This window comes from Nannobrachium achirus, assembly GCF_963921795.1.
Source record: "Nannobrachium achirus genome assembly, chromosome: 17".
NCBI lineage: Eukaryota > Metazoa > Chordata > Actinopteri > Myctophiformes > Myctophidae > Nannobrachium > Nannobrachium achirus.
The window spans coordinates 4,035,093-4,061,628 of NC_137824.1; the positions used below are offsets into that span (position 1 = coordinate 4,035,093).

At 42.7% G+C, this 26,536-nt stretch overlaps 1 protein-coding gene across 1 annotated transcript; it reads left to right on the plus strand.

The window, feature by feature from the left end:
- Positions 1-816: 816 nt before the first annotated feature.
- On the plus strand, positions 817-26,294 carry LOC308301975 (butyrophilin subfamily 3 member A2-like; the record flags this gene model as incomplete). Its single annotated transcript, XM_080746121.1, has 4 exons — positions 817-1,069; positions 2,420-2,695; positions 22,457-22,579; positions 26,278-26,294. 4 exons carry the CDS (start codon positions 817-819, stop codon positions 26,292-26,294), a joined length of 669 nt encoding a protein of 222 aa, XP_080602247.1.
- Between the last annotated feature and the right edge of the window lie 242 nt (positions 26,295-26,536).

The window sequence follows — 26,536 nt, forward strand, 5'->3', positions numbered from 1 at the left end:
GCCCATGCACAGTCTATGGGCTATGGCTCTCTCTAGTGGTCATCTTGTGGTATGGTTTTTCAAAGTGCACTGGTAATGTAATGTGATTTTGGGGATTCAATATAGCTATTTCCTGGCGTTATAAGCGCAGATTCATATTGAAATCTGGCTCTGTATGAGTTTTTAACACAGTTAGCGATTTCCGTGAATTTTGCAGGCACATTCCCACTAGGTCATGGAAACAAATGCCACTGTTTTCACATTAGTCTGTTATACCGCCACCAGCAGTTCGATTTTGTCAAAACAAATGTTTGGAATAAAATGACAGGCCTTACATGACATGCCACCATTTTTACACCTGGCGGAGACCTGTGCTCGGAAGAGCACTGCTTCTAGTTATTATTTCTTTCTAGATAAACTTTTAGCCAATGAGGAAGCAGCATTCATCATCATCATTGAAAATGGGTGGTTCTCCAATCTCCACTTTGAAGAGAGCTGTTGAGAACATGAGCTGTGTGACAAGTAGAAAAGTGTCAGCTGACTGCCAGCTGATTACAGAATGACTCCAGTGTTCATCATCAACTAACTCAGTGCTTCATGTGATTTTGTTTTAACTCAGTGTTTCATGTTGTTTTAACTCAGTGTTTCATGTTGTTTTAACTCAGTGCTTCATATGCTTTTGTTTTAACTCAGTGTTTCATGTGCTTTTGTTTTAACTCAGTGTTTCATGTGCTTTTGTTTTAAGGACAACATCAGGTGATCGGCTCTTCTCAGGACATCCTGGTCAAAGTGGGGGGTGAGGTGGTCCTTCCATGTCGTGTTGAACCAACAGTCAACATGGGGAAGAAGACAGTGGAGTGGTCCAGACCTGACCTGAAGCCGTACATCATTTATCTCCTCCAGGATGGACATTACAAACATAGGGAAGACCTGAACCCGCTGTACAAAGACAGGACATCTCTGTTTCCTCCTCAGCTTCCTGATGGTAACATGTCTCTGAAACTGTCCAGCGTGAGGCTCTCAGACGAGGGGAAGTATAAGTGTTTTGCTCCACAGCTGTACATCTACACTTTGATTCAGCTCCTTGTTGGTAAGTTTTAGTGTCCTAGTGATGCTGTGACCAAAGAGTCACACTTCAACACAATATTGTACCAGTAAGACTCCCTAATCGGGAGATAAGCGACCGTTGGTCGCTTATCTCCACAATCTGTCGGTAGATAATGCCGGTCTTATATAAGGGTCATTTGTGTACGGTGTGATGTCATACTGATGTCAGCAGTGTGATGTCATACTGATGTCAGCAGCTATGTCTCTATATATGGAGTTATATGTTGTTCGTGTCCAAATATGGGGCTTGTGAGGTCAGACTTAGTGAGATTCGTCGGTTATCTCCATATATGGAGGGATGTAGGGTAAAAAACATGGTTGCTATGGTAAACAGTTGGTTGCTAAGGTAAACAAAAACATGGTTGCTATGGTAAACAGTTGGTTGCTAGGGTAAAAAAATGGTTGCTATGGTAAACAGTTGGTTGCTAGGGTAAAAAAACATGGTTGCTATGGTAAACAGTTGGTTGCTAGGGTAAAACCATGGTTGCTAAGGTGGTTGCTAACGTACACTAACAGACCAGCAACAACAGACTGTTGCCACAGCAACGTACACAAAGGTTTGTGTACACATGTGGTGTGATGTCATACTGATGCGGAGATATGAGCAGGGCAAAGGTGTGACGTGTGACGTGTGACCGACCGACCGACCGACGGACGGCCGGTGGAGGTTTTGATACTAAACTGCGACCTACGGTCGCAACAAAGACAACACTGTAACCAACACTGCAATGCACAGAGCAAGGAAACATTATTTAATACATTTAATAAACATTGAATTAATAAACCCCTCCATCTCAACACTGAGTGGTGTTGTCAGGATCACAAAGCTTGGTACCTTCCTACCTGCCTGTTTAGAAAGCCCTTAAATACCTGTATCACTCATACAGGGGTCATCAATATGTCCGTACACAGACATATGTGTCTGTGGCAAACTCTGCTTTTACACACCATTAAAATGTTCTTAGTTTGATCATAAGACAGATTTACTATGACACTATTATATGTATGGCACATTATGCCACTAGGACAGTGGTTCTTTAATGTTTTATTTTCAAGGACTCCCTTAACTCTGAGAGTGTACAAATGGACTTGTAAGGGTCCATTTGGTTCCATTTGTACACTCTCAGAGTTGTATGAGTTTATGTTTGTCTACTAGTTTTCTGTCTGTGGCAAAATTTGAATTTTTACAAAAATGTCAAGCCAGCATGGCGATGACTCCTGTACTCATCAGAGCATCACTTTATCTTTGCCTTAGATCTGTAAATATTGTCAGCGTTGTAGATGGATGGATATATTGATAGATAATCATATTTATATTCATGTGTTTTCACAGGGTCAGGGTCTCAGCCAGAGATCTCTTCAAATGGACCAACAGATGATGGTGTATCGTTGACCTGTGGTTCTGGCTGCTGGTATCCTGAACCTGAGATGTCTTTGCTGGACGCTGATGGAAACAACATGACTGCTGGACCCTCAGTGATGGACAGACCTTCTCAACACTGTTACATTGTCCAGAGGAATGTGACAGTGAGGACAGCAGGTCATGTGACCTGTAGAGTCCACCTGCCACTCTTCAACCTCACTGCTGACATTCACTATGACATCTCAGGTAATGAATGTTTACATCACTGTTTATTATTTAACACCTTCTAGAACCTCTGTAAACACCTCTACTCTACTGTAACACTGTTAAACAATACTATAAATACTGTAGAGTCCACCTGCCACTCTTCAACCACACTGCTGAAACACAACGTTACATCTCAGGTAATGAATGTTTATATCACTATCTAGCACCTTATAGAACCTAAGAGAACCTAAGAGTAAACACACCTTTACTCTACTGTAACACTGTTAAACAATACTATAAATACTGTAGAGTTCACCTGCCACTCTTCAACCACACTGTTGAGACACAACGTGTCATCAAAGGTAATGAATGTGTAGCATGAATTCTGCTCAACTGTACCCAAATACAGTATCAAACAATTATGCAAAGAAAGGGATTATATTTCATAACGATACGATAATCATATCACTATGAAAAACAATCCCTCTTCACGTTTACCGTTTAAAACGTGGGTTCTTGATTAATTATCCCAATCCAAATACATGAACGCATCAGTTATATAACGAACAGAAAGTAATCAAATGTCCAGACAGTTATAAGGTTACAACACAGAACGTTGTTTATTTATGAAATAATAAACGGGGTGTGCATACAGTATCTCTACTACATTTCATTCCATGAATGAACACAGGATAAAAGCTGCACTAAAAATAAACGGGAGGTAACGCGCATAGGTTATTTAATTATTTCCCGTGATACGGAAGATACTTAAAATACCCCGCTGCACCTGAAGTGTTGAAGTCATACGCACAGCTTGCTGACTGGCGATAAATGACAGTTCAGCTACGGCGCATAACATTAATTTATGCGCCAGTCGAACGGCATACTTCAAATACATAAAGCGTTATCCCCGCGTAGCCTCACAACACAGAAATGCAATGATATCAAACCTGAGTGTCTAAATCATATAGGCTACAAAGAAAAGGAGGAAGAAAATGCGTCGTGTTCTGAGATATTAAAAGGGGACGATTTGCGTGCAGGCTCAATTAATTAAACCTATATCACAGAACAAGACCCGTTCCTTTAGTAAAACAAAATATGTAGACTACTGTAAGCTATATGGTTCTCAGAGTATGAGAATAGTTATAGGAGGATTATAACAAATAGAGCCAAGACTGTCTCATTAGTAGCCTAAAGAAAAGAAAGAAAGGTTCTATTGAACTATTCAGACCAAAGGGATGAAAATAGGGTGAGGTTTATCCCAATAGTGGGGAGACAAAATACAACTGAGTGTTGCTATAATACAAAAGGCTTTTGCCAACAATTCTATCATATAGTGACACATGACAATGTAATTGCATTGCAGCTTACCGATAGGTTGGACAGGGAAAGGAAAACAAAGAAAAGAAAATAACTTGGTTTAGCTGCCAACTAATGAAGTTAAGAAAAAGTGTAATGTGCAATGTAAATAAGTCCCCTTATATTCAAAAAGGGGAGTAAACCTTATATGCCACGGTGCTTCAAACCGGGCGAACGCTATGGATTTTTAAGTCTATTCAGTTCAGTTTTCTCTCCGCGCCGTGCGTGGCCGCGTGGTGGTCGGAGGAGAGCGCTGTGGACACCTCCTTGTCCTTTGGCTGGTGGATGTAAGAAGCCCTGCATCTCTGGGAGACCAGAGACTATATTGGAGTAGATTTTCAGGGGGAAAAGGCGGGTCCCTTCTCTTGTTTTTCGCGCGCTCAGATAAAAAGACATTAATGTCCCTTTGTCTTAGAAACGCACACTCAGTGATTTTCCGCTGCTCTCCCTTGTGTCACACTCAGCCAGTTCAAGAGTTCGCGAGTGGTTTGTCACCCCCCCCCCGTGTGCTGGTCCATGTCGCTTGACGGGAAAAAGCTTTGATGTTAAGACTAAGTTACCTACCAGGGCCATTTCGTGACCCGAGTTGTTTATTCAGTAGGATGTTGATCTCACAGCGTTAAGAGAGGGAGAGAGAGAAAAAGGAATGTGCTTCCTTCCCCCCCATCTCCCGATTTCTACGTAGATGCAGCACAATGTGCCAGCATTGTTTTGAAGTGGAATGTTGGTTGCTTAAGATGCACTGTGTTTGGGCAAGCAGTTCCAATGGCAGAGACCGCAGCTATGCGGGATCTCCACTATTGTTCTTCAGTCATATACTGTACTAGCCTGCTTCCAGACCAGAGACCCCGCCCACTTTCAGAGTGGACTCTTTCTCTGGTCTGGAGCTTAGTACATGAATCGGTTTTTATTTTCGGCTGTCCAATGAGCGCGCAGGGTGGGGGTGGGGGTGGGGTGGGTCTAACGAATATCCAATCCGCGCAGCAGTTGAAACGATTCAAACGAAGTTCACACACACACTCACACACACACAGGCAGGCTGAGGAAGGCACACACACACACACACACACGCACAAGCGCACTGATTTCACCAAGCTGTTTAATGTTGATTACAAGTTTCTGGTCGCAGTTCGCTGTGGAAGCAGTCACTGGCACAGACAGACACACACACACAATCACACACACACTCCCCAACGGTGCGTCGCGTCCACCGTGCGTCTCGATCACCGTGCGTCGCGATCACTCGCGCGCGGACACGCACGTGCACGCTCGCAAAAAAGTCCCCCGTAAATCGCTCAGAATGGAGCACAGTTTCAGACTAAAGCGTGAGCTGAGTCTGAAATCAGGCTAATACTGTACCACAACGCTTACTGTGCTAGACTGATAATTATGTGACGTCTCCTAGCGTTGGTGTTACAAATGTTTATTAATGATCCATTAGAGAGTAGAGACACATTAATGAATGTTTATTAATGATCCATTAGAGACACATTAATTAACAAGCCTCTTTTCTTCCTGGGCCCCTGAACAAAGCTAATACAATACAGACATCAGAGCATGTGAGCGGAGCGGAGCGGGCGTTTTTTAGTTTAGCGTGAACAAGTGACTTTTCAAATGGGTCTGAGCGGCTTTGGAGCGAGGATTTTCCTCCACTCCTTGGAGCACCGACCTTCTCCGCTCCTAGCTGATCCTGTTGGGGCCGCACGCCACATGTTTCCAACGCAGTGACGCAGAGAGTACAGAGTAGAGCTTAAATCGGGCCTAAAAAAGTGAGCCCGGCCCAGTCCAGCCCGATAGAACGTCAGCCCGGGACCAACCCAAAGCCTGATACATAATTCACTCTTTGTCAAGTCCCACCCCATGTCGCTTTGTTACTAGGTGGGACAAAAAAGCCAGGGAAGATTGTTTTTATAATGGAAGTGAATGGGAAAAAAAAAAAGATTCTTCATAGCCTCATTATTGCTATTTAAAGTACCAAAAGAAAAACATCTATTATATGTGATATTAATAAAAAAGGAACAAAAAAGTACAGTAGTTACATTGCAAAACGGGGGTTTCCCCAGGAAACACATGTTTTAATTAGTTTAATCCTCTGAAACAGGCAGAGGACAGAGGAGAGAGAGAGCAGTGCATCTTGGGTACCTCTCACTGACCAGGAAGTTGTGGAATTATAGGCTTGCCCTCAACATAAAATGTATTTTAATTGTAATTCTGCCCATTTAAAATATATGTACTCAATCGAATATCTTACTTACATCGATATCTTTCATGTGAACTAGTTTGTTGAAGCTTATTCATTGTACGGCTCACCGTACCGGCCACGGCTGTACCACGCTGCATCGCACCGCACTGCATGTCTATGTAAGCCAACACTAGTAATCCACATAGCGATTTTATTTTTTAGAATTTCAACAAATGTTCACAGTGTATTCACTCAATAGTGTTCCAAAATGTTCCTATTTATCATGACAAAGAAAAAAAAAAGAAAAAACCTGACATTCTAAACTAGCTCAATGAATGACTCCCGGGATCTCCGCCCCCACCTTTCCCTCCACGTTACTGCTTTGAAGTCCGACAGCCCTCACTCAGTCATTCAACACTGTCAGCACAATGGAAGAGAATGTCACACACAGACTGCATGTGGCGTTTTGGACCCAGAGCCTCGAAATCTCTTCCAAATCCGTCAACAAGACCTGGCATTAAATTAGAAAAATATGTAGGCCTATTAAAACAAACCAGCAGAGAATACAGAAGCTCTCTGCTGGATTCAGAGCCGTTTTACACTGACTCGGAAAGATTTAAATATGAATACACTGTATTGGCTAAATGGCCCATGACTATAACACCAACACCTTATTTGTTATGTTAAATAGCTACTGATTATCCCCCTTGGGATAATAAAGATATCTATCTATCTATATATATATCTATTAAGTGGCCTGCCTAACATCAGCCATATACTACCACCAACATCATCATCATCATCATCAGCAGCACAGACTTTATTTGTTTAGATCGATTTATGCCATTATAATGATTAGTGTTATTGACCTGGGCGGAATATGAGTTACTTTCATCAAGTCATATGAACTGAGAAAATATGTGTAGGCTACGACTCATTTTATACCAACACAAACATTGTATGTGTTTATATCAAGAAGCACCAAGGAATAGGCTACTTCATCTGATATAAAGCAACTTATCACTGGACTGGACAGTTGTGTACATAAGGTAAGAAAGACAACAACCTAATAAATATACCTACCAGTGAATTTGACGCCTAAACGGCGTGTTAATGTATTTATTTAATCTGTGATGTTGGTGTTTAAACAGCCTATAGCGACGAATACTCTGTCTATTTCTCGTATTTCACAACAACCAGAATAAACTGCTTCAAATGTAGGCTAGGCCTACGTGTTTCTTATCATACCGATTGCTTATAAATCTACAACATTTGATATCTCTGGCGTTAAAACGTCTCGATTCCGAAAAGTCTTAGCCGCTCCGAGTCGCAAATACAAGCAAGGGTGTTGTCGCACCAAATTCTGGGCCCTGGGTACAAGGATTCACTGCGGGCCCACATGAATGTTCTTCATCTGGGGATTTCAAAAATAGCAGATATACAAGCTCGCAGCGCGGCACTCTCGAGTTTATATATCTGCTATTTTTCAATAGCTAAAGTATAAAATAATTAAGGCCCTTCCACCTTGGGCCTTAATAACTCAGTCCCTCTCCCCCCTCTTGTGACGCACCTGCTGCATACATCCTGCTGCATGTCAGAAATACAACACTTCGCGTTGTTCATTTATCATTAGGCTACTTTATCAGTAGCTATTTTACATAACAAATAAGGTGTTGTAGTCATGGGTCAATGGCCTTTTAGCCAACACAGCGTATTCATATTTAAATCGTCTTTTTTATATAAAAAACGGCGATCTGTGGTCCAGCAGACAGGGGCTTCCTCATTCCTTTTTTTTTCTCCAAATATTCCTTTGCGGTTTTGTTCCATTAGCCGTGTAGGCTACTACACCTTCCTCCAACGCATGCCATGCCCTGCCGACGGACCAGGAAGAGATTTCGAAGCTCTGGGTCCAACACTGAATTAGTATTTAATGTGTAAAATGTGTGTACAATCCGCCGTATTTCCCATTGAAGTGAATGAAGCCAGTAGCGGCGCGCTGTGATAATGTAGCTGGCGTAGACAGGCGTAGCTTTTGGAGGGGGCGGAGCCGGTATAGGTTCCTTGCTGCAGGCTATTTTCTCATAAACAGTGGTGAAAGTGGTTTGAAATTCTTGCCGGAACTGTCCCAAAATTGGCCGCGCGGCGAAGCTGCGCAGCCGGAAAAAACTTGGGAGGCTCTAACCCCCCAAAACCCCTGAAATGCATAGAAAACTGCATTTTGGCACAGTTATACACACAATAAAAACACTACAGGTCCTACACCTGAATTAGGCAACGGCATTACACTTACTGTAACATGAAACATGATTGCAATACTAAAGGAAATATCTATAATAATCCTCTTCATATTGATCATTATTCCATACAGAAGGGTAAGCAGTAGGGCTAGCAGAATCACCTAAGATAAGATAAGATAAGATAAGATGTTTATGGTCACTGTACAACAACATTTTGTTTAGTATATCCACATAAACACATACATTGCAGCATCAACAAAGAAAGAAATGCTGATAGAGCAACATTATTCTATCCTCTCGCCCTGGATTAACATTACCTGGGGACGTGGGGTAAAGTAATCTTTACCCCACGTCCCCTGTGATTATTATGGCAGATTCGGACGGGATAAACCATGTCGTTTTACTTGAAATCACGGACATTAATCCATTGTTTGTCCTCAAAACAGAAATGACCATTCATGTGTACACTGACTACACTCAGTTTTAGCATTTACATCAACAGTATTTTTTAATATTACAGTATTTATTCAGTCTGATTGAAATAAATAATTCAGAATTCCGATCGAGAGTCAATGTGCCGGTGAACGAGCCAATTAAACAAATGATCAATGGGGCGGTGGAGACTCCTATAGAAGCTAGAACAACAGGCACCACATCCTTCTCCCAGATCATAGGATGAAGACGAGTTGCATATTATTTATAACAGCAGATCTACAAGATGTAATGTGTAGACTATACTATTGTAATCTTTCTCAAACAATCAATTAAATCATGCCAGTGAAAAGACGTCAAACCAATCAACTCCAGCAGCAGCTGGTGTGACTCTGGGCTGATGGGCTCTGCTCTCCTCCGAGTTATATTTATATACATTTTCCCGTGGCACATTTTAACTACCGTAAATACCATATTCTCAACTCTCGAGTCCAAAGGAAAATAGTTAGGCCTATATAGCGCTGCTGTGCTGTTTTGACGAAGAGAGGCTGTGGCAAAGCTGCCAAACTCTGTGAGTGAAACAAGCGACCAGGTCTATGAAAACAAGCCCAGCAGTTTCACCACTTGAGCTCTATTACATTAGCTATTTTCTTAAAGAATGTTGAAAGCAAGGCCAAATAAGCAACTACACTTCAGAAACAAGCCCAAACAAAAGCAACACGCAACTAGAGACTTTACAGGAAAATTAGACCAAAGTCACTTATAATGAGCAAACCTGGCAACACAGTTTAGCGCTGAAGGTTTATGTGCGTCTCATCTGAATGCAATCTTCCAACGCCCGACTTTTAAATTCCAAGTTTGCCACTAAATGCCACCGATTAATTATTTAAATGACAGAGGCAGCTGCTATAGCCTACTCGGAGGTAAGTCAATCTGTCACATTCACAAGTCTTTATTGCATGCTATTTCTCTATCACAACACTTTGCCATCAAAGTAGACTACTCATGCAAACTTTTGCAGCTTTTAAGTATAGCCTAATGATTGCTGCCGCTGCGTAGAGGCAGACAGGCAGCCTGGGTCACCGTGACCACTGACCACAGTCAGTGCGCAACAGGCTCCGCCAATGTTAACTGCATCATCCACTGAACGGTTTTCTCTGTATGCGAACTGTGATGGGTCAAGGTGAGGGTCAGTGAGGGGCTTTAGGTAGGCGACAACTAGCTTTTCAAAGCACTTCATGGCTACAGACGTTAGGGCCACCGGTCTGTAGTCGTTGAGGCCTGTAACACTGTCCTTCTTGGGAATGGGGATTATGGTGGATGATTTAAAACAAGCTGGCACTTTACATTGGGCAAGAGACTGATTAAAAATATCAGTAAAAACTGGGGCTAGCTGATTGGCGCAGTGCTTCAGTGTGGCCGGAGAAATACCATCTGGGCCGCCTGCTTTCCTCACATTTTGCCGGGAAAAGAGCTGCCGCACGTCCTTCTCCACAATGCTGAGGGGGGCTGCATGAGCCTGGATCTGTGTTGCTGCTGGTTCCAGTGGTGGGGGCAACGGAGAAGGGGGCTGGGGACAGTCAGGGGGGGGCAGTTCAAATCGTGTGTAGAATATATTAAGATCGTTGGCCAAATTCACAGAAGGAACAGCCTGTGGTGCTTTCTTCTTATAGTTGGTCAAGTTCTTAAGTGACTTCCAAGCTGCAGATGAGTCACAGCCATCAAATTGAGCCTCCATTTTGACTTTATAGTCAATTTTCGCTGCCCTTATGGTATGGTCATGTGTATAACCCGAGAGGACCCGATAGGACCCGTACTGTGTGTGTGACGTGTGTGTACTTTTTGCTTTTTATGCAAACCGTAAAGCAAGCAATCAATCAATGTGTGTGTGTGCACTGGCGTGCGCTGCTGCGCTTTGATCAGGATACGGAACGAACTGTAGATGTGTGCTGTCACTGCTGTCAGTGCTGTGCTGCGTTTAGGCTGACCTAGGATCAGATTCAGGTCCGATATTAGCCGCGAGGCAGCGACATGAAGAAGATAATGCTGCTCTAGGATCAGATTTACAGCGGGGGGGAAAAGAGCTTGGTGCGAGCTACTCCTGCTGTCGCCAGCCGGGAAAGAAAAGGAGAAAGAGAAAGCCTACAAGTTAAACCATGACAAACAAACCGAAAATGACTTACCGCTGTTGATAGAAAATAGCCTAAAAGTATTCCTTTATCCCTGACATTTGTTTCGATGTTATAGATTCCTTGGCACTGCTGTGCCTGCTTGACGTGCCCTTAATGTGAATATTAAGCCACACTGTGGCTTGTGAAAGCGTTTCAATTGTATGTTTCTGCGCCTGGAAAATAGCAGATCTACAAGCTCACAACGCGTCGCGGATGCGAGGCATTGTGAGCTTGTAGATCAGCGAACGTCGCTCGACACCTACTATACAGGTCTATGGATATGCAAATAGGCTTGTTTCTTTGTTAAACAGTTGTCGAGGTGTGAACTTCAGGGGGTGCGAGACCCCAGCTCAGAAAAGGTTTGGTCGTCGGGGGCGCGCGACCCAAGACCGCAACACTGTTCCACACTGCGCTGTCGCGCGTCATTGGATTGTTACATCAACTTTCGTGCCTGAATTTATTGGCGACCACCATCAGCAATGTCGCATAGTTGATGACACTATGTGCATACCGCCACCTATAGGACCGGGCTGTATAGTGCTAGTGATCTCCCGGGAGGCTAGAAGGTCTGCCAATGTGAATGCTGGCCAGCGTGAACCTGCAACCGTTTTCAGAATCAGTTCTAATCAAACGGATTGCAGTGTGAATCCGCCCTAAGACATAACTAATGTTTCTAAAAGAACATAGGCCTACACACACCTGCATATGATGCTAATGTTTAAGCCCTATTCGCCCTGGATTAACATTACCTGGGGACGTGGGGTAAAGTAATCTTTACCCCACGTCCCCTGTGATTATTATGGCAGATTCGGACGGGATAAACCATGTCTGTGTTTTACTTGAAATCACGGACATTAATCCATTGTTTGTCCTCAAAACAGAAATGACCATTCATGTGTACACTGACTACACTCAGTTTTAGCATTTACATCAACAGTATTTTTTAATATTACAGTATTTATTCAGTCTGATTGAAATAAATAATTCAGAATTCCGATCGAGAGTCAATGTGCCGGTGAACGAGCCAATTAAACAAATGATCAATGGGGCGGTGGAGACTCCTATAGAAGCTAGAACAACAGGCACCACATCGTTCTCCCAGATCATAGGATGAAGACGAGTTGCATATTATTTATAACAGCAGATCTACAAGCTGTAATGTGTAGACTATACTATTGTAATCTTTCTCAAACAATCAATTAAATCATGCCAGTGAAAAGGCGTCAAACCAATCAACTCCAGCAGCAGCTGGTGTGACTCTGGGCTGATGGGCTCTGCTCTCCTCCGAGTTATATTTATATACATTTTCCCGTGGCACATTTTAACTACCGTAAATACCATATTCTCAACTCTCGAGTCCAAAGGAAAATAGTTAGGCCTATATAGCGCTGCTGTGCTGTTTTGACGAAGAGAGGCTGTGGCAAAGCTGCCAAACTCTGTGAGTGAAACAAGCGACCAGGTCTATGAAAACAAGCCCAGCAGTTTCACCACTTGAGCTCTATTACATTAGCTATTTTCTTAAAGAATGTTGAAAGCAAGGCCAAATAAGCAACTACACTTCAGAAACAAGCCCAAACAAAAGCAACACACAACTAGAGACTTTACAGGAAAATTAGACCAAAGTCACTTATAATGAGCAAACCTGGCAACACAGTTTAGCGCTGAAGGTTTATGTGCAACTCATCTGAATGCAATCTTCCAACGCCCGACTTTTAAATTCCAAGTTTGCCACTAAATGCCACCGACTGCCAGTCTGCCAGGAGTTGGAAAGAGTTTCTTGTCGGCTGTTTGGTGTGGAGACACCTTTTACATTAAACCATCATATCATTTATGGTATTATTGCATTCTCTGGATTAATTATTTAAATGACAGAGGCAGCTGCTATAGCCTACTCGGAGGTAAGTCAATCTGTCACATTCACAAGTCTTTATTGCATGCTATTTCTCTATCGCAACACTTTGCCATCAAAGTAGACTACTCATGCAAACTTTTGCAGCTTTTAAGTATAGCCTAATGATTGCTGCCGCTGCGTAGAGGCAGACAGGCAGCCTGGGTCACCGTGACCACTGACCACAGTCAGTGCGCAACAGGCTCCGCCAATCAGCATGGTAATACTTAGTTTAGTTGTTAAAAGCAACATATTATTAAGACATGACAGTAATATGGGTGCCCCACATAAACGTAAAATATACTCTCCTCCTAGCTGTATGCACATATGAACCTGTCTGTGTCCAATAGAAAGCTGAAGAGCATGGAGTTTTTAAAGTACAAGGTTGTTACATGCGCAAAAAGAACAGATTTACAAGCTATCAACACTGTCGGATAGTACAGGATGTTAGATTGCAGATCTGTTCTTTTAAGCATGTGCCACCGCGCGCACACACACAGAGAGAAAGGAGAGAGAGAAAGCGATCGAGTTTTGATTGATTGATTTGATTGAGGGGAGAGACAGACAGAAGATGGGACGGACATATTAAAGAGGTTATTATAAGCCTAATCGGCGATCACTCGCGAGCGCATCCCCCCTGCCTAGTATGTCCATAGCCTTTTTACAAAATAATTCCCAATTTCGCTTTGATTATATAGGCTATTCAGAGTTTGGTGTGTGTGTGTGTGTGTGTGTGTGTGTGTGTGTGTGTGTGTGTGTGTGTGTGTGTGTGTGTGTGCGCGCGCGCGGCGCTCCTTCGTCCGTCTGTCCACAGCGCTATATTCCATGACGCTTAAAACAATTATGCAAACAAGGTGATTTTACCGCGATTACGGAGATGTCGATTCGCGCTGGATTAGTTTTATCAGAGGACGTCTGTAAAGTGATTATTATGGTAGGTAAAACGGCCTGTAATCTTTACCCCATGTCATCCGTGATTATTACAGACATGAACGATTCGCACGGGATTAAAAAAACAGAGGACCTCAGTGATCTTTCCACTTTACCTGGGGTCCCCAGGTAATGTTAATCCAGGGCGAATAGGGCTGGATATCCTGCTCTCTTATTTGTTGGCTCCCCAGGCCCCCACACACATGTAAAGCATGTTTGAAAGCTCTATATAAATTCCAGATAATATAATATATTATTATTAATATTATTATAACCAGTTATCTAAAGTAACTAAGTACATTTACTAAAGTACTGTATTTAAGTACAGGTTTTAAGTATAGCCTAGCCTACTTTACTGGAGTATTTCCAATACTTAAGCTAGATGCAGGAATAGAATCATTTTGGTCTATTCTGCATCACCATGGCAGGCACAGTGCCACAGACACGACGAGTCTCTCCTAAAGATGGGATTTATGGCTCTTTGAAGTGAGCCGGATCTCTGGGATCCGTTCCTTTCAAAGAGCCGTTCAAAAGACTGGCTCATTCGAAGGAACGGCTCCCTACTGTGAACCGAATCCTATCGTTCATTTCAAAGAGCCGTTCAAACGACTCGATTCGTTCACGAACGTCCCACCTCTACCCGCTCCGTGTCAAACACTGAAACAAACAGAATCGATTACACTGACCTACACAAACCCACGGGAATAATTTAGAAGCACTTTATCAGAAAATATAGTCTAACTAGTAACACTTGTGTGGCCTACTGTATGTTAATCTGACTTTAGTATAGGCTATTGTTTTCTTCCTGGACGTGCATTTGTGGCAGCTTATTTAACATGGGATTTTGACAGCTGGCTTCTCCTTTTCTTAACGGAACACCATTCCGGCCCCAAATGTTTAAACGGAACGGGGGTTCCGGCCGTTCCGGCTCACTTTCACCACTGCTCATAACATATTGGTGATTCGTTAAGAACAGAGTCATTCTACCATTTTCCAACTGTCTATATATGTAAAATACATTGTAGCAAGCACCGTCCTAATTATGGAACAAATAAACATCGGAGCCTCGCTGGAGAACACAGCTGACGGCCGCCGCTAAATCAGGAAGCAGGCGTACAGGCTTATAGCTGCAACATTCAAACTACGTCTATAATATTATTAGGATATACAAAAGTGTCTGTGAATGGTTTCAACGATCTCCTCCGCTCTGCTCAGGCAGTGCATGCATGCACACATCACAGCAGCCACACACACACAGGAGCTCACTCACACGCTCAACTGTCTGAAAGTTGCGCAGCCTACACAGTCACATAGACATCATGATACCGCACTGCGCTTGTCTACCGGATTATAAAAGCCAGACCCGAGTCACCCGACCCGACATATACGTGACAAATGACGACCCTGAGCGGAGCGAGAAATGTGCAAATCAAGGTGAGCGACGGAGCGGCGGGGAGCGGAGGCCGACGAGCGAGTGGGACAAGAGCCCTCTGGAGCGTGGATCGGCTTTCGTTCCCGCTCCGCTTCGCTCACATGCTCTGACAGACATACAACTAAAAATACTAATTAAAGTCCAACAGTCCCGTCAGTTATGTATACAGTATGTTATATCTAGTTATGGTCATCTCAAGACCTCAGGAGGGACCCACCCAATACCTCCCCAGAGGAGCCTCTAAAAATCACACCCGTGTGAACTGAGCGGTGGTTTACCCCCCCCCCCCCCCCCCCTCCCCCCCCCCCAATACTTTCAATACTTTCCAGAATTGTACCTAGAAACTGTAATTGGATGCAGTAAATTGATTGTTCAAAGGGAAATTGTTAATATTATAGCCATTTTGTGAGAAAAAAGGGACAAACTTCACCCAAGACAAAATCGGAAATATGGTTTATGAATGCAATAAAAGGTAAAACTATAAACACAACATTATACAAAACTTTAAAGTTATAAAAGCAATGTTGTAATTATATTTAAACTATTCATCATCAGTTTCAATCAGACATGTGTTTGCACACCCCATGTCTTTGCAGTTTGCACATGCAGCAGAGCAGTCAATGCCATGCTTCTTGCAAGTGCACCTCATACTACTGCAGTCTGTCTTGCAGGTGCATCTGATGACATGTAGCAGTTCCTGTGGAGCTGGAGGTATGTCTGTCTGGACAGGGACAAGCCCCCCATCATTCTCTTCCCATCCCCATTCTTGCAGCAGGAGCTCACATGCAGTTCCCTTCCACTGCTGCACTTGGTAGTACACACAGAGACTGTGATACTTTGCTGCTGCAGCTGTAGGTGGCAGACTCTCTGGCTTTACAGCTTGAGATGTGCTAGTAGCCACCTTCTCAAAAGCACTTGTATCTTAATGACTCAAGACCCTCCCCAGACTTCCCATTGTACAGCCAAACCAAAGCCTTCTCTCCTGCTGAAACAACCTCTGCTGTTGATTTTTTGAGGGGAGCTGCTTTCCCAATGCCATAAAGCTGGGAGGTAGTGTCACACCCAGCTACTGCATGGATGAAGAGAATGTGATTGCACACACTGGGACCCAGCTGCTGTTTCAGACATTTGATGTTCCAGACATGTGGCTTCTTCATGCTATTTTTTGGCTCAGGTTTGAAGATGAGGTTGTGTGACTTGAGGTCAGCATGGTAGATGAGGATCACCTTCAGCACAAGCTGGCATGGAGAGCAGCCATATCAAATGTTTCTGCTCTGGCATCCCTCGCCCTCTTGTGAGGTCACCACTGGTTTTCATACTCCTCATGAGCACCTGTTCGATAGCTAAATCTAAAGACAGGACAGCCCATAGCCGATCACTTCGTCTGACCACGTGAACTCCCTCTTCAAATTCAAAAAACATCCCCCAGCACTGTTTGACACTTCCCTGATGCTTCGACAGCCACAGAAGCCAGTGCTAGCAGAGGCCATCTGGGCACTCCATACACCTGACCTTTCAGAAGTCACAGGCCCTGTTCAGCATGTGTTGGATGGTGGATGGTGGATGGTTCAGCACGTGGATCCACTTACATGGACACATGCAAGCGGTATGGCGAGTATGTCACAAAACACCAAAGACATGACACACCTAAGGCGAGCAGGTGGGAGGACTGGAGCAACCGTGACCATAGATGAGTACTTGCCTGTTACAATGCAAAAAGACGAGTTCCTTGCAAACAACACAAACAAACAGCAGTTCATCAACATGCTCAGTGGTCACCTACAGACACAGAACTGTCAGACACACCATGCCCCAGGAGATGCTGATCTCCTCATAGTACAAAAAGCAGTGGAATCTGCAACCACAACAAATACTGTGGTCATTGGTGATGACACAGATCTGCTCATCCTCCTCATCTACCATGCTGACCTCAAGTCACACAACCTCATCTTCAAACTTGAGCCAAAAAATAGCGTGAAGAAGCAACATGTCTGGAACATCAAATGTCTGAAACAGCAGCTGGGTCCCAGTGTGTGCAATCACATTCTCTTCATCCACGCAGTAGCTGGGTGTGACACTACCTCCCGGCTTTATGGCATTGGGAAAGCAGCTCCCCTCAAAAAAATCACAACCATCAATGACTTCCATGAGCAAGCTACAGTGTTTGACAAACAGTCAGCATCAACAGCAGAGGTTGTTTCAGCAGGAGAGAAGGCTTTGGTTTGGCTGTACAATGGGAAGTCTGGGGAGGGTCTTGACTCATTAAGATACAAGTGCTTTTGAGAAGGTGGCTACTAGCACATCTCAAGCTGTAAAGCCAGAGAGTCTGCCACCTACAGCTGCAGCAGCAAAGTATCACAGTCTCCGTGTGTACTACCAAGTGCAGCAGTGGAAGGGAACTGCATGTGAGCTCCTGCTGCAAGAATGGGGATGGGAAGAGGATGATGGGGGGCTTGTCCCTGTCCAGACAGTGCATCAGATGCACCTGCAAACTGCAAAGTCTGATTGAAACTGATGATGATGATGATGATGATGATGAATAGTTTAAATACAATGACAACATTGCTTTTATAACTTTAAAGTTTTGTATAATGTTGTGTTTACAGTTTTACCTTTTATTGCATTCATAAACCATGTTTCCGATTTTGTCTTGGGTGAAGTTTGTCCCTTTTTTCTCACAAAATGGCTATAATATTTCAATTTCCCTTTGAACAATCAATTTACTGCATCCAACACAATTTCTAGGTAATTCTGGAAAGTATTGAACCTTTTCTTTGGACAACAGCTAAGAAAACTTGCATAAATCAATTTTTAACATGGGCGTCAATGGGGAATTGGGACATCACCTATTTCAGCATTTTTCACTATGTTCCACCACTTGGATTTCTTAGGACTTTTGATATGTTATTACTAACATATTTATGAAACAAAAAAAGTTGAAAGAGTTTGTGTTGCAATTTGTTCAAGGTTAAACCCTAGAATGCCTGTACTATTAGCCTTGGCCAGGAGGAGGAGATGGGCAGTGATTTGGCCACCACTGCCGACCCGGCCATCAGGAGGGTGTAGCGGAGGGTTCACGGGTCGAAACACCTGATGATCGATGGTTACCGCCTGAAGACATCAAATTTTCCTGGCTAAGGCTACATTTGGTGAATGGAGGAGAAGCATCGTTAGATGTAATTATAATCGGAAGAACCATAAGCAGGGAAATACTTTGTTTTGTTGTTACTTTTGGATCAATTTATGAATTAATGTATTAAAGGGATAAGAAACCCCGCCTCTTTATTTGTTTTATGGGATTTCAGAACATGAAAAGAAATCTGAAATGTAGGCGTGGTTATCTGCTGTTGTGGGGGGAGGGGGCGGAGTAATGCGTGCACATCATTGTGTTAGAACTATCAGAGAGACAGAGCGAAGCTGTCGCACTTGTTGCCGTTTCCATTTCGGAAAGTCATTTCGGAAAGTCGCGAAAGTGACGCGTTGTGAGCTTGTATATCAGCTATGTAGCCGAGCTAATAGCCGTACGGCTATTTAGCTCGGCTACATAGCTACGTAGCTGATATACAAGCCCACAACAAGTCACTTTCGCGACGCGTTGTGAGCTTGTAGATCTGCTATTTTTCATGTGTGGAAGTTGTGTGTGTGTGCACGCTGTCACGACGCACACACACACACACACACACACACACACACACACACACACACACACACACACACACACACACACACACGTGACACACACACACACACACACTACACAGAAAATAGCTATCGGCGATAGCTTAGCGTCCCTTCTTCTTCGGTTCCGTGGTAAACAGTCCAAAGCTGGAGAAAGTGTGTCCATGGAAAAAAGCTCAGACAGCTTGTTTGTAAAATACTTGCCCATTTTAACTGGTTATAGAACATGGAGTTGCCGAATCTAATCAACAAGTGCCCCACTGCGACAGCCCTACAGTCTATGCTCTGAACAGCACAACGAGACGCCACAACAAGGGCAGAATGAAACCACGCCCCCCCTTGATACAACTCTATATTAAACAAACGTTAATATTAATTAGATATGCCTACGTCACATTGCACTCTAGAACAATGATAGCTTTAATGAGTGGCGCCAAAGTTTTCTTTTCTTCTAGAAACTGGAAGTAAACAGAAATAGCTGCAGAGACCAGCAGAAAGCTCTGAATCCACAAGGCTATAGGCAAACTGAACCATATCACTGCTCCCTATCACAAGTGACTCATTGATATAATATATATTTATAGAAAAAGTGATTTTGTGTTTCATGGACCTTTAAGTAGCCGTGTAATAAGCAGGATTCACCTCAGGATTTAATCATCCTGTCAGGGTTATTTCTCAAGGTCAATAATTATCCCTTCCATAAAGTCTAGTCTTCATCCATGTGTGAAGCTGCTTTTAAATGAACTCAGAACAAACATTACAGTACATTTATATGGAGACCAGGCAGGAATCAAACCTGAGACCACTAAGGCTGCAACAACTAATCAATTAAAGGACAACTTTAGTTTTTTACAACAAGGGTTCATATTTTAGATTGTAATTAAAGAATATAAAAGATGAGTGTTAAAATGATTTAATTTACTTCTTTTTATTGTTTTAGAGATTCTTATTTCAGTGTTTGGGGGCATGCGTACAAGTGGCTAAATATGTCATTTTACACAGAATAAGCCCATTCCCAAGATACAACACAACCTTTCATGGTTGGATGTGACTTATGGGGGCTAAAAGTGTTACTGTAAATAGCAATAAAGAAACTGCTGGCTTATTGTGTCTAAAAATACATATTTAGCCACTTGTACGCATGCCCCACATTTTAGCACAGTAAACGCAATAAAACAATAGAACGAAGCAAATGAAAACATTTTAACACTCAGGTGTGTGTGTGTGTGTGTGTGTGTGTGTGTGTGTGTGTGTGTGTGTGTGTGTGCGTACACCCACAGCAAGAGAGGAGAATCATTAGCGCCCGCTCTCGTGCACAATTAGAATAAAAACAAATATTATTTTGGCTATGTATCTGGGATGCATCCTGGTCAAATATCTGGCAGTGTGTGACCCCCTGTCGGTGATCTGTCGGTGATCTATCTTGTTGGCGAAAACCACAACGAGACGATTTCAAGAAAGTCACTCGTGCAGTGTGAAATGATCTGATGACTCGCCGACCATGCAAAATCGTACAATGTGTTCGAGCCCTTAGGGGCAGTCCCCTCACCCAACGGGACTCCCTTTTTTGCAGGTCTTTCAGTCCGAGTGTATCAAAAATAGGGATGTTCCTAGCGACTAATTTCACTGACGTGTACACGACAATTTTGAAACCGAATATTCGGATATCCGAAAATTAATTGATGAATTCATTTATTGACATTAACACGCAGAAAATAGCCAAAATTTAGCACATTTCAATCTATTAGGCTAAACCTCATTTGAAAAAGATATCAAGAGTATATGAAGGCCTTTTAATAATGTTTATATGCTACTATTGGAATCTGCTCCAAAATAATTTATTACATCACCAGTGAGTGAGAGACGTAACACTAAGTAGGTCAAATACCAATTAACAGCGCAGCACAGCGCAGCGCACCGCAACTGGACTGACTGGCCTCGTCTGGTGAAGCGACCTGTTCATCTCTCTGTTACGTTAAACCATTATTTATGGCAACTTATGATTGAGACTACTTTCTCCATGTTCTCACCTCAAAGAAGGCATATTTAAATGGCAGTAAATGTGTTAAAGCAAATTTTTATTATAAAGAAATGACATTAATATGTGTGCAAGATGCAAATGTTGAATAAAGTTCATATCTCAATAATTAAAAATATATTTTATAGAATAACCGAATTTTATTTACAAACCGAATAGTGGGATCAGCCTCGTTTAGTCGGATAACCGAATAATCGCGCACATCCCTAATCAAAAAAGCACTTGGACTGAAAGACCTGCAAAAGAGGGACTCCCGTAACACTGCAACGATCACTTTGTACAGTCTCGCGAATGTCGCGATCGAACCAATACACCTAAAAGCTGGGAACTCTTAACAAACAAAACAAACAATTACTTGAAAACTTTGCAAGGCAGGCTTTGCTTGACACGGGAGAAAGGGCACAGTGAATGAGGGAGTAATGAGTTAGACTTTCATAATCATCCGAGACGGTATTACTTAGCTTGTGAGCTGCCTGTCGGTAGCAGACTGAGTTGTCTTGGCTTTCTACTGTGGAAAACCTGGTTTGTTTTTTCAGTTCAGTTCTGTTCAAGTCCAATCTATCTGAGCCCTATTTGCGCTATATGAACGCTAGCACAGGATCAATTCTCTTAGCAGGTTGGTGATCTGATCTGGTCCCGGAAACACTACATGCATGTATGTTTGTGTGTAATTACCGGATACAGTAGGCAGGCTCTAAACCGGATTTGAGCGCTGAGCAGTAAATAGAAACCAGGCTTTAGCCTGCAGCCCTGAACATTAAATACATTGTTTACTGACAGAGTTACAGACTCGATTTAGACCCCCTAAAACAGTGGTTACCAAACGTTTTTGGTTGAGACCCAAAAGGGAGATTAGACATTTAGCCGGTACCCAAACTAGTGAAAACAGCTGATCTGAAAAGATCTGAAAAGAAATGTTGGAAACAAAGTATTAAGGGACCCATAAATGTGTCTGTGACCTACAAATGGGCCCTGGCCCAGTGCTTGAGAACCAGTGCCCCTGGAATCCTCTTTGAGAATCACTGGACTAGAATGTGATTATTTTTTTATGTAAAATAAAATATGTGAATGAATAATAATAAATACAATATTTGAATTAGATATATGTTACAATTTAGCTTGACAAATGTCTTTCCTTTCTTTATCAAATGTAAAAGTACAGTTATGTACAGTCTAGAAAGCTGTAATAAAATATTTCTAAAGGAAGAACACATTTTTAGTCGTTTTAGTTGGTTAGAAAATGCCAAAAACTACTTCCAGCTAAATTTTAAAGGTGATTGCAAAAAGGTGCCATTATCCGATGAATCGATTAATGGTTTAAACAAAGAATCGCCCGATTAATCGTTAGTTGCAGCCTTAGTGACCTCAGGACTGTAACCACTTTAACTCCACTGTTTATTTGATGGATTTCATTGTATAATGTTTACAGTTGTGTCATAACTGTGTGTTTCAGAGGATATGATTCCCACAGAGGGAGGATCAACAGGAGCAGTGATTGGAGTGATTTTTACACTGATCATCATCTTAGTGGCAGCAGGACTGGGATATAAGTACTGGAGGAAGAAGAAGCAACCTGGTGAGTGTGAGTGTGTGTGTGTGTGTGTGTGTGTGTGTGTGTGTGTGTGTGTGTGTGTGTGTGTGTGTGTGTGTGTGTGTGTATTAGGGCTTTCACACCTAGTATTTCTTACAGATTGACTAGTTGAAGCCACTGGTAGTCGACTAGTCGTTAACCTATTATGTCATAATAAAGAGCGCTGTGGCACGGCTTTTCACAGCAGCCAAGTTACCATGACAACATATACACAAACCCACGCGTGCATGTTACTGCAACATAACAAGACCAGCATAGCTGCTACAGTAACAAGGAATGGAAACCCATGGACTCACCAAAATCTGCAGTGTCTCTCGTTAAACAAACTACACAATAATCCATCTGCACGTCGGCTAGGCTAGGCTTTAGGCTAGCTCGCTAGTCGCTACACAAACAAACCACCGTCTTTTAATTACTTCTAATTAAACCAACATCGGGCAGTCTGTTGTGAACTAATGCTATGTCTTCATTCTTCACTTGTTGCTTTGTTCGCGCTACCATTTTAAACTGACAACTATTCTGTACTGTACTGTAGCGTAGTCTCTGTAGTGTCATTGCTGCGGTGTGCAGCAATGACACTGGATGAACTTTAGGTGAACTCTGAGATTAACCCCCGCCGGTGAGGGAGATGATGCAGTGTGGGTGACTGGATAATTATATTCCGTTTATAATGGTTGTTAAAAATAAAACTATTACGATAATCGAAACGAAATTAGCTTGCTAGGCCTACATAATGTATACATATATTCTTTTCTTAACAACTTTTCGACTAGTACCTACACAAGATCGACTAGTGGTTTTACTAGTTGGTGAAAGCCCTAGTGTATATGTGTGCGTATGTGTATGTGTATATGTATATATATATATATTAGGGCTGTCAAATGATTACAATTTTTAATCAGATTAATCACAGCTTAAAAATTAATTAATCATGATTAATCACGAATCGAACTATGTCCAAAATATGCCATTTCTGTCTGTATATTGTTGTGGAAATGGAAAGATAAAGGCGGAATAAGGCGGATACATTTATACAGTATGTACTGTATGTATGTATGTTTACCAGTAAGACTCCCTAATCGGGAGATAAGCGACCGTCAGGTTGCAGCGTGATTTTTAGGTCCAAAAATGTGTAAAAAGAATTCGGCCTGATGGTGGCGCTATATGTGACAGATCCATGTTGATGAGATAAGTGTAGACATACTCTGTAGCGATTTGTGTGAATTTAGGGCAAAAACTGTAGGAGCAGTGTTCAAAAATGTGTTTTAAAAATCGGCCTGAAGGTGGCGCTCTATGGGACAGATCCATGTTGAAGACATGAGTGTAGACTTACCGTGTACCGATTTGTGTGATTTTAGGGCACAAATTGGAGGATCTGTGTCCGTAAATGTGTTTTCCAAGAACCGGCCTCATGGTGGCGCTAGAAGAGGGGCATTTGAGAAAAGAGGAGATCCATGTTGATGAGATGTGTGTAGACATCTCTTTGTCTGTGGCAGAGCAACGCGGTGAGCAGCCGATTTGGGGTCGTCATTTGGTTGTTTTTTAGCTTTTTGGCGGGGGTCCCTGGGGGTCCCTGGAGCTGCGGGGGTCCCTGGAAGGGTGGAGGTTGTGGATTGGCAGACAAGGAGTGTGTGTGGGAAATTTCACATGGATAGGGGCAACGATGGCGGAGATATGAGTAGGGCAAAAGTGTGACGTGACGTGACAGACAGACAGACTGACGGACAGACAGGCGGTGGAGGTTTTGATAGTAACTGCGACCTGGCTGTCGCAATTATAATCATTAGTATTGTTTATTTTAATTATTATTATTAAGGAACTCTAGAAATCTCAAATGGAACTGTTACCCCAGTGACCCGATGCCGGATAAGCGGTTGAAGATGGATGGATGGTGGATTATTTTAGAGTAGGTTAGTAGGTTTGTCATTCATGATGGAAAATACATGTGGAACTTTTAAGTGGAACTTAAAAGTCATTGAGGGGGAGATGATTACTTGATATATGTCTGGGCTACAGATAATTCATTCAGTTGACACACGCAGCACAAGCCAAACTGTGCCGAATCTGCCGATTGCCTATGTCAAATCCCGGTCAAATCAGGGTCAACTAGCCTCGTTAACCTTTGTTACACAGCTGGCAAATATGCGCAGTGTTGAAGACAAATGATCACGCATCCGATCGGGACCATTTCTCTGGATCTAATGCAAGCAGTTGGAGCCTAACATCGTGGATTTTAATGTGTTGCTGTTGTCCTCTCCAATTGAACATCCAAAGGTAGTAGTAGATCTCTATTTCAGATGTATTGATGATCAGTTATTAATCCAGTGGCAGCAATGGTTTCCAAGAGGTTTTCAGGCAGCGTCTCCCCCTCTGCTGTCTGCTCAGTGAGTGAGACGTGAGAGGGGTAAGGGGGGGGGGGGACGACAGGCTGCGCAGAGTGTTCTCCTCGGCTGCAGTGAATGGGGCCCGGTCGGTTATGCTGCGCGTGCGTTAATAGGCTCTATGCATATACGCCATTTTGTTCTACTTCCGGGTGTCTTTCGACTTCCTTCACAGGTGTTGCTGATGATACTAATCAAGGCTCTGTTTGATTTATTGCACAGTGGGTCTTGTAGCAGAGTGTTTCCAGTGAGCCAACATGCACAATATCAGCACCCTGACTCTGTTTGACCAGAATGGAACAGACCCTTCATTAGTATCATCGGTAACACCTGTGAAGGAAGTCGAAAGACACCCGGAAGTAGAACAAAATGGTGTATATGCATAGAGCCTATTGCGTTAAATATTTTAACGTGATTAAGCCCAACAATTAATTAGCGCCGTTATATATATATATATATATATATATATATATATATATATATATATATAGGCCTACATCCATTTGACTTTGACTGAAGATTTTTAAAACTATATCTTTTATAGTTATAGTGCTCAGTGTGAATGGCTAAACTGTTGAGGGCCCCAGCCCAGATTGACAGCTGTCTGTCTGCCTGCCCAGAATCTATTGCATTAGTGACCTCGGACCGACCCATCTACCAATGACCATTGGGGGTTATTAGCCTTGGATCAAGGCTATCATATATTTTATAGATGATATATGATCTATGATATCTTGATCCAAGGTTAGGGGTTTATGCTGGCGTAATTGCATCATATTTATAAACTATGTACATCAGCTAAGTCAGTTATAGGCCTACAGAAGACATGACAGGCTGATTTAGAGACTGAAGTGCATGATAACATTTTGCCACGGTTCAATGCTGAAAACACAAATCTACGCGATCAGAATGTGTCACAAACGCGATGCGTTGTGTGCTTGCAGATCTGCGTTATCAAGCGAAACCATCATATGGCGGACGTCATTTTCACCGTAGTAGGCTACCACAATAATGCGTTATCATACACGTTAACATTTCTCTAAATGTTGTCTGCAAATGTGGGAATTGATTTGCAGAGCTCACAAAATACAAAATTCTTGGTCATTGCGGCAGGAACTTTCTTTCTCTTTTCTTCTTCTCATACTCTCTCTCACTCTCTCTCAACTCCTACGGCGACTTTCCTTTCTTTTTATTGTGGTTTTTGCCTGGCGTTTGGCCGCGTCCGGGGGTTTTAGAAACATTTATTTATCGGAATGACGCAGACGTGTCGGTGAGACTGTGGAACATGTGTCTTCTCCTTAGAATCAACAGAACTGTGAGCGTGAGCGGAGCAGCGCTTGTTCCATGGGAGCGAGCTCTGCTGTGTGTGTGAACAGCCTATGCATGAGCACAGTGGCAGTGCTCGCTGTGCGCAGAAGGCAAATTGGCTCCGTCTTTGATCAGGATCACGTAACGCTTTGTTTTAGCGGTATTACAGAGACAATTTCACAGAAGTCATTACAAAACACAGTACTACAGGGAATGAATGTGAAATTAGATATACATGTTTTTACTTGTTATT